At 36.3% G+C, this 12,846-nt stretch overlaps 1 protein-coding gene across 10 annotated transcripts in view; it reads left to right on the top strand.

The window, feature by feature from the left end:
• Positions 1-6,124: 6,124 nt before the first annotated feature.
• dtna (dystrobrevin, alpha) overlaps positions 6,125-12,846 on the top strand; it is a 74,478-nt gene continuing 67,756 nt past the window's right edge. For 4 of the 10 annotated variants that reach the window (XM_033992760.3, XM_033992759.3, XM_033992757.3 and 1 more), the window contains exon 1: positions 6,129-6,304. In XM_033992760.3, coding sequence (XP_033848651.1) covers positions 6,288-6,304 — 17 coding nt within the window. In that variant the 5' untranslated portion in view covers positions 6,129-6,287. Of the gene's footprint in view, positions 6,305-12,846 lie in introns of all 10 variants that reach the window. The other 6 variants (XM_059016164.1, XM_059016192.1, XM_033992755.3 and 3 more) reach the window with 4 other exon arrangements.

Raw genomic sequence — 12,846 nt, 5'->3', positions numbered from 1 at the left:
TTTGAAGGGTAAACATTTATAATGGGGTATTTCACTGTGAGTATTCATTTGAGTCTTTACAGAGTCCCTGCCTATTACACAATCTCAATCTGAAAATGTATCTGATGAATAACTGAAGAAGAGTAATAGCTTTTCAGTTGCCTAGTGTGTAGTCTAGTAAAATAATTACAAAGTAGTTCCTGCTTGTTAACCAAACTGTAGATCTAAACAACATACCAGTCAACATGATGGTCATTGTTATATCTTTTTTTTGTATTTATTTAATATGGTATATTAATTACATTATGTTGACTGTGATAAACAGCTGAGTTTGTGAACCTGTAATGCAACTCAACCAATTCAATCAGTTTTGTAACCAGAAACACAAATAGTGGCTGTTTGGCCGACGGCCGGGCCAGTAGCCGGAGTCGGCGTTTGTTTATTGAACAGAGGAGATTAGTTCTGGGATTGTAGCTCGCACCAAAGTATAGAGAGCAAGGTGAATAAGTGGGATCTCCGTGCTTTAGGAGTAGCGCACGCTGTTTTCATGGCACCTTTTATTTTATCGTTTTTTTACAGTGTCCGTCACGATCTCCTGCCTGTCACTCAACAGCGAATGCACACTACCCACACGGCAGGCGCCTGTAACAGGCTGTATCACTGATTTGTTTTATTCGGTACATGTACCCTAGGATCCGAAAATAGCATCAAGTGCAGTAAACTGTAGCAATCACTGGCACATCAAGACTCATTTTTAAAGTTTTAAAGAGCCCTGATTACTCTTCATTTTGCAGATACAACCCAGCATGTTTGATAAACATTTTGCAGATTTCCTCTTCTCTAAATGAACCCCACAGGGTGTATGTGTGGTCCTTGTGCTTTTTCAAGCCAAGAGATGGCCCTACACTGGTAAAATTAACATTCTATCCCATGTTCAGATTGGAAAAAATGACACTCCTGTCCTGTATTATCTAATCCACAGGCCCAAGTACATATTTGTGATCACCAGTGTGTAAAACAGATCATCAAATCAATGACATTTTCTGAGGGAAACATACTTAAATTATACTTGTTCTAACTTGTAACCCCGCAGAATAACAGAACCACATTTAGCATTTTAGAATAGGGAGAATTACCTAATATTGTACTTACTTAAACTCTACAGAATAGAGTAAAGAAAATCAGTCATGTACATGTGTGACAGGATGGCTTTGTGGTGATGTCAGACCAGGAAGAGAATGACAGCAATACTGTGGGTGAAGCGCTGGTGCGCGTATGTATTATAAAATAAATATTTAAAAAAAACAAAACGACACAAAACAAGACACGCTGGCCAAGACAAAATGGACAATAATCCAGCAAGACAAAACAAACAAGTATCGTGCAGGTTTAAAGCCAGCATGAGTAGCAATTGTTAGTCTTTTCTTTTAGTTCTCTTTCACTCACCTTCCACCTCTGAACACCCAACCCTGATCAGCAAAAGATGCTGTTTTTTATATTGTGTTGTCGAGGGATTAACTGGCTATCAATTACCTAGTTTTTCCCTCGACCACATTCTGCAAGGGCTTTCTCATACGCGTGGTTTACAGATAGTTTGTCAATAATCACTCACTGCCGACCACGCATTCTCACGATTTTAGCTGGATGGGACAATAACAAATAAAACAGTAAAACAGTGTTTAAACCACAGAACAGTACATTTACATAATAATAATAATATAACAAAAACCCAAAATAAACACAATACGCACAGGGGCGGGGTGTACCCCACCACAACATGTATGACTGATTTTTGTTTTAATTAAAGATATTTTTTAAGGAGGTGGAGATCAGTAAACATATTCTACCTGTAAGTTTCGTCCGCTGATAACCAGATTCTGTTTTTAGGTGGAACAGACCAGTACCGTGACTATTTTTTGTCTTCAAGATCAAGGCTTTGCTTTATATTCCCCTTTGCACCAAAGTGAGAGTGAAGTGCTCATATGGTGAGTGGCTGCCATGGGAAGACTGGAGTCTGGAGAGGGTCAGGTGCAGACATGTGTGCAGCAATCCCAGGTGCAGGGAGCTGGATTAGAATGCATGGTTCAGTAAGTGATCAATAACATCCCGTCTGCCTGCACCTGTTTAATACCGCATCATTTTAAGATGATGAATCACCACCCGTGTTTGGTATTGTTTGGCAGGACGAGCGAGGTGCCGTCCGCCATTTCCTGTTCATGTTTTTAAATGCCTCGTGGGAATGTGTGACTGTCAGCTACTGATTGTTTAACTTGCTGACAGTCACGCAAACTTAATAAACTCGTGCAGACTATGGCCGAGGGGTAATAAGATGATATATAGCTTGTTAACCTCTCGGCCATAATATCAAAGACCTGCAGTTTGGCTGCACACAGAGAGTGTGTTCGTGAGTGGAGAACAGGTGTGGAGTTAGGAGGTAATTTTAATATATGAAATAACAATTGCTACGCATGCTGGCTTTTAAACCAGCATGATACTTGTTATTGTTTGTTGTTTGTTTGTTTGTTTGTTTGTTTGGCCAACGTGCCTTTTTGTTTTGTGTTTTGTTTAAAATCTTTATTTTTATTTAATAAAAGTACTGAGCGCCGTAGTGTCTCAGTTTAGCCCCGCCATTACTTGTTGTGGTTTCTGTTTCTGGTCTGACGTCACCCCTGCAGCCATCCTGTTCACATTGTGCCATTCCAGAAATCTAGTACTCTTTGTACCTATGTAAAATACTAGCAACTGTTTGAAATAACAATAATTTGTATGCAATTTTTAGCATTTAGTTTCCTGTTTAAGTGAATTTTCTTGAAAGTTATTTGGATTGAATTATACTGCAGTGGTATTTTATAAAACATACTGGCCTGTATGTCCATGCATTTGTGTGATGTGACATGATAAAAAGCCAGTGGCAAATTATTGGCCCAAGCCTCTTTTGAAGAATATTGCTTTTAACATTTTGAAGTCAGTTCTACATTTGTAACTGCATAATGTTAATTTATTAAGCATTCTTAAGTATCTTTACAGAAAGACATCCACAGGGAAACTAATTCTGCATCCTTATAGTTTACCACAGTACAATATTTTTGCACAGCATCTTTACAGTTTGACTGTGCTTTGCCTATTTTTATACAATGCATTTACCTAGCTTATCCAGGTTTGCCGTGTTTATTAATACACTTTACCATACCTTGCTATTCTTAACAATGATACCCTAAACTTCACCATGCTTTAAGCTTTATTCCACTTTGCTATACTTTTTTATAAGGGCAGTTCTACGTGGAGTTTTCTTAACGGCCTGTATGCAGGTATTCAGTATTGAAAGAGTTAGGCTTTTTGCACGATAATTGCATTCTAATGCATTCATTTTTAGGACAGATGTTTCGTGATTTGAAATTGTTATTCTGACAGCCTTATACCAGTGAAATATGCTTCACCGTGAAAAGAGACTTCTCGATGTATGGAACAGGTGGCTTCTATTGGGTTACAGAAGCTATTTCTGTTGCTTAAACACCGGAAGTCATGAATATATATATATAATTTCTAGGATCGTTTTGATATGTAGAACATAATTCGATTCCCATTTTTAGTTTGATAAATGTTTTCAATTATTTCATGGCACCAAAATTTTTTCTATCTGTCCATTGTTTTTTTTTTTTTTGGTTTGTTTGTTTTTAAATAGTTCTGATAAATCATTTAAAAAGTAGTCTATGTATCTAAAGGCTTCTCCTTTTATTGTTACCATCTCTTGCCTTGTTGCAGTATTCCCCTTTGTCAAGCCATTGCTATTACACCTTTTAAAAAAGACAGACACCTCAATTGACACCTATCAGTTTAATTAGTACAATGAGTCCTTTACCACAAGTTTAGGTAAGTCAGGAATGCTGTTAACATATTTTTTGTTATACCTATTTTCAGTTTTATGAATTTCTTGGCTTTACTTTTTTTTTTTTTAAAGCTCAGTCTAACTAGCAATATGTGTTCTTATGTTTTTCTCTTTTTTGTGACACTGAACAGCAGAAATTGGGTCCCACAGGCACATTCAAAGATTGATGTTATTAAGCAGGGGGAGCCTGTGTGAGTTTACAAACCCTCCACTGCCACCCACACCTACGACTCCTAATATCTCATTAACCATTTAAACTGGCATGAGAGTGACCCCTATTAAATAAAAAAAATATACAAATACTGTAACAGGTGTGAAGTATGCTGGTAAAATGTCAATTCTCCCTGTGACTTGTGTGGACAAGTCCTAAAGAATTTTTTTTGAGTGTAATGAACTGTACCAGAAGCAAACACAGCACCTCCGAAGTATTCTTAGTTGTTTGCTCGTTACATTTTTGCAAGTGGCTGCTTCTTTGCAACATAAGGCAGAGGTTGCTTTTATTTATCTCATTACAAATGGAAATCAAAATCCAGATTGCACAATTTCCACAGTACTTACATTTTGCTTGCTTTTTCTTTTAGATACTGTGTGTGTGTGTAATATGTTTAATAAACATTGTCAAATTAAAAGTATTATGAATCTGCTGACTGAAAAGAGGTAAGTAATTCTGGACTTCAGTTTAAGTCGGTGCTGGAGTGATATTTAATTTATTTCATGCCACAAGTTGACTCACAGCGTTCATATTAATCTTACACTTGTTTGAAAGACACCACCAATTTTAAATATATTAAGTTCAACCCTTTGGCAGGCCTGTTTGGCACGAGAAGATCCACTTAAAAACCTTTACACTTAATATGGGGGCAATTTTTTTGTTACTGTACTGTAGGAGGATGTTCTCAAAACTTCGGAAAACCTTTTTTTTATTGTATAATATAGACTTATGCTTCTGTAATCGATAGTCAGAATTACGTATAGCTTAATTTACTGAAAGTTACCGTACCATTTCTTCAGTGTTTAAAAAGTGTGTTGTCTGATCCAGTCATGGAAATAGTGAGCGGAAAAGCCATTTGACCAAAATATTGGCCTGAAACAAGCAGATAAAAATCAAATATGTGCACCTGCCCTTTTAATGAAATTCTGCTACAAGCTGATAAATTGTCGCCCATTTCGTCGACACTAACTGTCAAATAAAATATTGAATTTAAAACAAATAGTTCTTACAGTGTATTACCCCACAAAAAATGTATGTGTTGTATATGGACACTATTCTTTGATACAGATCTAAGTGGTAAATTAGGATTCCAAATGTACAATTATTGTCCTTCTAATCTATTTAATAAACTCAAAACATATACTGACAGGAAACTTATGTCAAGGTGTTTTATGCAAATGAAGGGGATGACGTACAGCACAGAGACACTGGATCTTTCAATCCGGATAGTAGGACACTTGTTCCTCTAAGTAATTTTCCACTGTGGGCAAATGGCCCATGCAATACATTTACTACGGAGGAGGCAATTTCCCTGTGATTTGCCTATTGGGCAAAATGTATGCCATAGATTTACATAAAATTAAAAAAAAATAAGAAACACAGAAAAGGGTTTGCAACTGAAAAGATGTCATGAGAAAATACTAACATGTTGATATTGGCAAATGCCCAATTTTAGCATGAAGCAAATGTTATATTAAGGAATATACTGAGATAATATAAAGAGATAATATAAAGAAGGCAATGAAGGGATCCACTATACATTTCCTGTCAATCCTATCGTACCTTACAATTATAACCCTCCTTTCCTCTTGCACCTATACCAGTCAGTAACATGCAGTATGACAAACATATATAACCTACTCCTTGACCATTCCTCTAATCCTCCAAGAATATCAATCAGCACTATATTCCTGTGCTGAAACTTTGTCAAGTTTTTATGTTGATCAGATTTCATGGGCAAGCATGTTAACAATTTAGTGTAGGCCATGCAGTTTTATTGTATTATTATTATGTTTTAATTATTAATAATGCTTTTACAATTTGAATTCAGATGTAATGATCAAGCAAAATTACTTTTTTTCATCCTGGAGGGATGGGGGGGGGGGGGGGGGGCAGGTCCTGTATGCTGATAGCTGAAGTGATTGCTGGATTTTGGGAAGAGGCCAGAGACCAGGGATTGAGCGGATTGAGAAGGGCTGTGATTGGTTCTCCACTCAGGCACGGCTGGGGTGGAATGTGGAACCGAGTCCTTTAAAGTTAAAACGGGAGCCAGTTTCTAATTTCAGATCCCTGCCTGCCTCCTCCAACTGTGCTTTTTTTGCTTTTTCTTTATTCTGTTGCCCCCCAGGCACAGGACTAGTTTTTAATAGTTGTTCAAAAAGGAGGATACACTTATACAACATTTCACAATTATAAGGGATTGAACACAGGATGGTTCACACAGTAGGGTGAGTAGAAAAAAAAACTATGCCTTGGATCCTGTCGTTTTATACACTGAATGCTAATCAGGTGGTTTTTGATGCTTGGCTAGCATTAATTGTAGTTAATTATAAGGAAAGCACGTAATACGATTTGAACTGCCCTTTGTGAATTCAATTGCTGGACTGCAGTAAATTACAGGGCATAAGAGGATGTTTGGTGCCTTTGTTAAATGGTGTTTTGAAAGCTAAAACACTCAAGCGTGTTATATAAAGCAAGAATGGATATGTGGTGCTTAATATTATCTTGTAGTTTTTTTAAATACTTTGTTCCAAACACAGCCAGTCAAGATCAGAGTTGTAAAAGTTGGAGTAGTACATGATGACTTTTGAACAGGTGTATTTTTAGAATCGCATACATTTTTCTTGTGTGCTGGATATTTGTATTCCCCTTTTAATGTGTTGCAAAAAAAACCTTGCACTGCATTACACTTAATATGAGGGCAGTTTGTACTGTAAACTTCCGAAAAACTTTTTTATTGTATAATATACAAGCATAATCCTGTAATCTATAGTCAGAATTATGTATAGCTTAATTAACATATATACAGTGCTCACCCGTTATAACGCACCTTGTTATAGTGCGGAATTGGTTATAACACGGTAGGGTTGTGGTTCCCATTTGCTCTATAATGCCATTACAGTAGCCCTTTTACACTCGTTATAAGGTGGAACACAAATAGCACGGTCTTGTAACTATGGCTCCCCACTATAGCGTTATAAAGGGTGAGCAAATTTTTCACAACAGCATTCTATTTTTTATTGTTCCGATAGTTGAGTTGTAGGCTTTTCCAGTTTGATTTGCAAATGTTTTGTTTCTTCGTTCAGCTCTTATAATTGACAAACTCCTTTTATGCTGGTAGGTGGGGGTAGTGGAGGAGGAGGGGGTCTGTAATTTGAGTTTAAAGAGGTGGAACTGCTTTAAATAAACAGGAGTGGTGGGTAAAGCAAGTTAGAATTGTACCGTGTGTTGATTATTATTGTTTTAAAAAGTATAATTAAACTTGTTTTTATTAATGATTTACATTATTACATTTACTCCTGATTGCATGATTACATTCTGTTTAAAATGCTTTTGGTCTTTTTCAAGTGTATATTCCCAAAATCAGATATTTACCATATAGGGGCTTGGGTGTTGGTTATGTGTTCTGTTGTTAAAGTTGTGGTTAAAATACCAATTGACCAAACTAAGACAGTTCTAAATAGATACCAAACAGCATGACCTCTTGCAGTATATTCAGATAAGGTGATTGCAAAGCAGATATTTCTTTCTTCGTTATCCACTTTTGTTGAGTACAGTGCTTACTTTTTAATTCCACATTAAGCTGTAAGTATTTATGTATTCAGCACTGATGCTTTGACAATATTACTGATACAGACTACTCACTTTCAGACGTGGTCTTTACAAAGCTGTGTTCTATGATGCAGAATATGCAGTAATTCCAGTTTTGCCCTGTGTTCATAGAGTAATTTAAACATGAAGTCCTTGTGTGATTATGACCTGCATCCCAACAACTCTTTTCCATATTTCCCAGTATCTCTTGCTGTATGTACAGTATATTGGGGAGAATGTATTCTGAATTCACATAAAAGCAAAGGTTACTTACCACTATTTATTTATTTATTTATTTATTTATTTATTTATTTATTTATTTTTAAAAGTTTTTTTATTATTTTAAATGTTCAGAGCAGGTTTAATGCTTTCCCCCTCTTATCATGCATGCGTACACTGCAAAGTTCACTATAGCGTCCAGTACAGCATTTTCCAAGTTTCCAAATCCAATCATACTTCTGATTTATGTGTAAAAAGGGGACTACCTTCCTTTTAAAAACCCTTGCTACCGTACATTAACAGGGCTCACAATACTGTGCAAAATTCACAGTCAAAGAAACTGCTAAAACTGCTTTACTACATTTGGCATTGTATGCTATGTAAAATGATATTCCTTCTTCCAGCAGAGCATGTTTTAATAACGGCCTAAATACACTACATGCACAGTTGTAAAATGAAATCCCCTTTTTCTTTCATACCACCTTTGATATTGTATTTATCATGATTTATTATTTGTATTTAGAATAACAGATCAAGAGAATGTAATTTCAAATGACAGCTAATGCCTTCACCAGTTGTTCGTACAATAGTACTTTTGTGTCCTGTTTAGAAAGTGACAGCATGGTTATACACCTGTTACACCTGTGCACTGCCTCCGCCTTTTATCTTGGTTCTGTTTGAAAGATAGTGCTGAGGGGCACTGGTGGTTAGATGTCAATAGTTCTGATTGTCACCCTGGGGCCAGAACATTCCATGTTTGAAAACCCACAGCCCAGAAAGGACAAAAAGGCTTCTGATCTTCACAGTCCGTTATGTTATTTATTTATTTTTTCTTTTGCTCATTTCAGTTGCAGGATCTTTATTTTTTAAATGTGGTATGTTACTGTACCTACAGGTTTAATATAAGTTTAAGTGTGTTATTCTTATAGTGAATTTGACATTAAAAGACAATAATGAATAAATAAATCTGGGGAATAGGTGGTGTTGGCATTGTATTAACTAGAACTAGAATTCTGCTTCGCTTTGTCAAAAATAAGCATGTTGAGGTCTTAAGTATACATTTTATCCTTAGTGGGTTTCTACAGTTACTTTTTATTCCTAATTTATTAAGTCTTATCCATATACCGATTGAATATTGTACATATGTATTGTATGCATAAATGCAGTAGTGAGTAATAAAAAAGACTACAATAAGCAAGACAAACATTCAAAATTATAATACCGTCAAAATTTAAATATATTTAATGTATGTATTAAGGTATTGAATGTATTAAATAAACTAAACAAACAATAACTAAATATTATCAATATTAATATAATTGAAAGCATTTCAAGCATCAAATGCATGTCATTTATATGTGGTACATCCCCTTCCATGATGACCTCTGCTATTGCAGTTTTAGGACTGACTGCACAACATTGAACTGCATTAACCGCAAGTTCACTAAGCACTGAAGTGTGTATAGATGTACAGAACAACGGTACAGTTATGCTTTGATACAGGTGCAGAGTGGAGAAAAATGTGTTCTGAATTGCTTGGTTGGTCATTCAGAAAGAATGTGTTTGCTGTTAAGGGAAGCACACCTTACCATACCCACTTTTTTTCTTAGAGAGAAAAATATGAAACAAAAAAAAAAAATACTGGAAATGTTCAGCTCATCACAAAACATTAAAACACAGCCATCGGTCATTAGAAAGAAAAACAAAAATCCCTCATACACGTCCAGCATTTAATGAGCTCTCTGCTTCGGTGGGATCAGGGTCATATGGTTCCTATTCATTTTACTTAATGGACTGCGAGGTGGAATTCCGCATGTTTTGAGGATGTTCATATCCAGTGAATTTTTATTTTCAACAGATTCTTGAATAAAAGCCCTCCCTCTTAGAGGGAGATAGACTGTAAGGCAGAGAAATGGAGCATAAACTATGGTGTGTCAAATGATCTTAGTCAGTGCTATATATGGTAAAATGCACAGAGGCTGAAGTAGCCCTCTAAGTGCTGAGGACTCATTTCTTCCCTGAAAGCCATATTGGAACATGTTATTTGCTATCTTTCTAACATGAGTCATTTTATCTTTCAATGAAGAAACCACTAATGTAGCAGTGCTCGAGAAGGCCTTGCACAACATTCGTTCCCATGGTGCTCTTGAGTGAAAGGCCAAATGCAGCATGTTACATTCCAGTCCAGGATTATTTCTTTATTCCTCTGGGTAATTGTTCAGAGTGCTGTATACAGTTCTTGCCAGGGGAGATCCATATATTAAGAGTGGTGATGTTTGTTTCAGGTAATGAGGCTCTCACGCTTTCATTTTTTATATCTTGATAACCGCTTATCCAAATATGATTAAACTTGGTTTGGACCGTCCTCTTTTTCTGAGGCTTTAAGAATCATGCTGACCTCCTTATGCATGAGGTATGGCCTTTAATTGGTATAGGCTTCAGAACCACCATGCCTACATTTTGATAAAACTTTGAAGTTATGTTTTATCACTCTTTAAATTGCGATACAGCACTTGTCCGTTTTTATACAGCAGTTCAGCAGACCTGATTTGCTTCATCTCTGTGTTGATATTTCCTGGAAACTACAAACAAATTCTTCATTCCCTCCACTGAAAACTGAAACAAAACAAGGTAATACTACAGTAAGCCGTCGCATATCCGACTATGGTGGGACCAGAGTAAGGGCAGATATGTAAAAAGGTGAATACATGAATCCTATTTTAAAAACCATTATACACTGCTGTAACAATTACTATATTCACACAATTATTGTTTTGAGATTCAGCTTTTATTAGGGAGCTCCCCTAAGTCCCTTGTTTAGAAAGATACAGAGTATTAATGCTTGTGACAGGGTAGCCGTCTGCCATGTGGGTGCGTGCATTCACTGCTGAGTAGCAGGCAGGAGATCGAGACGGAGGTTGAAGTTGATACACCCCACAGGTGAACAGGATTTATTTACCTATCAACACACTGAACAGCTCGGCGTGACACTACCAACTATGGCAGCACACGGAGCACATACAACACCGTGTACGAAAACTTTGGTAGGATCTACAATCTCTGAACTAATCTTCTCTGTTCAATAATAAACTAACGCTGCTGAAGAGGGTGATCATGGAGGATAAATGGTTAGGGGACATATGTGACGGGCAGATACGCGACCAATTACTGTAATAATTATTATTATTATATTATTATTATTATTATTATTATTATTATGATTATTATTATTTCATTTAGAGTATTGCTTGTGACATACTGTTACACAACCAGCAAACTTTAGCAGTTTTTGTTTTTGTGTTTGTGTTTAAATCACTTCATTAAGGCATCACCATTACATGGTACGAGCATATATTGTAATGCACTGGGAATTGCCTCCCTAATACTCCCTAATACTACCAAGAGTAACATGGAGTTTAAGGGGTGCAGTGTTTCGGCTGCCAATGTACTTAAATGCATATGACTTCACACCATGCAGCTATTGAAATTTGTTGTATCACTTTACTGTATGGTAGCAAATGGTTTAAATATGCTTTTTATTTAGAAACATTTAACATGCTGAGTAGTTCTCTATGATTATTAGAATTTGGCACTGATAAAATCAATCCACTGTTTTATAGGCAAGGCAGTTGCTTATTGTGGATGAATGACTTCCAGTGTTTGGGATCCGGTTGTAAGGGATCGTTTACAGTAACTTGATGTTCATGTCATTACATGTGTCTTGATATATCTGTTTAAATGTAACTGTTTCCTATTTCCCTTCTGTCTTTTTAGTCTTCGTATTTCAATTCTTCTTTTTTATTAAGTTTCAACACACCAAACCGCAAAAAAAAAAAAAAATCCAATACAAAATAAACAGCCGTTGTAAAGACATGCAAAAAACAAACAAATATAAAACAAACCCATAAGAAAATAAATAAATAAAACAAACGATAATAAAAAAAAAAACATTTTTTTAATTAAATTAAATGAAAAAAAAAATGAAAATTGTTGATTGGGTCTCAAAAATGACTGCTCGATACAAAAAGGCACAGAGGAAATGCCTAAGGGAGGACTGAGAGCTTCAGGCTGTCAACAGGCTGCCATGCACCATGAAACTTGTTACTAGACCCACTGAGCGACTTTCTCCAGTTTGAGATACTGCATGGCATCTCTAACCCAGTGAACATATGAGGATGGGACAGCTTGCTTCCAATTTACAAAGTACGCCATTGGACCAACAGTGATGCACAAGCCAGGGTGCTCGACTGGACCTTGGACAGAGGGATATCATCAGGCACTGTCCCAAAGATTGCCACAAGTGGTGTGGGGTCAATAGAAAAAGGTCTCAAAATGAGGCTAGCTTGGGACAGGACCAGAACATATGGATCAGTGAGGCAGGAGCCTGCTTACTTCTGTCACATGTGAGGTCTAAATCAGGGTACATTTTTGATAATGTAAAATCGTCACTTTTTCCAAAAATATGCACGAGATTTTAATGGGCAGTCTCTCCCACAAGTGCTGTGCCACCCTGGATATGATCCACTTACTACCAACTTTTTCTCTTCATGAACCCTCAAGAATAGATTTCTGGCTGAGGACTGAAAAGAACAACACTGGATTGAATTGTGTACCAGCTTGGCACAGGACAAAATGTTTTCTGGTAAAATAGAGAACAAATGCTGTACCCAGTCATTAAGCTTTATTAGTAAATTAATCATATTTAGGGTATCACTGAACTTGTGAGACAGATTGCTCATTAAAATCCTTAGCATATTTTTAAAGAGGAGACAATTATCTATTCAGGGATACCAAGATATTTAGTGAGCAATTAGTCCGATTTGAAGTTAACCAGCAACAAACTTCACATCCTCAGTTGTACTGCTTTCCTAAAAAAAGGAGAACATTTTGGTGTACCATTCTACTTATGAGATGTCTTTCTCCATAATATTTAGCATTTTTTTTTTATAAGGAGATGATT

The sequence above is a fragment of the Acipenser ruthenus genome, chromosome 3 (assembly GCF_902713425.1).
Source record: "Acipenser ruthenus chromosome 3, fAciRut3.2 maternal haplotype, whole genome shotgun sequence".
Taxonomy (NCBI): Eukaryota; Metazoa; Chordata; class Actinopteri; order Acipenseriformes; family Acipenseridae; genus Acipenser; species Acipenser ruthenus.
The sequence above is the reverse complement of the archived record's forward strand: the minus strand, read 5'-3'. Positions and strand labels throughout refer to the sequence as shown.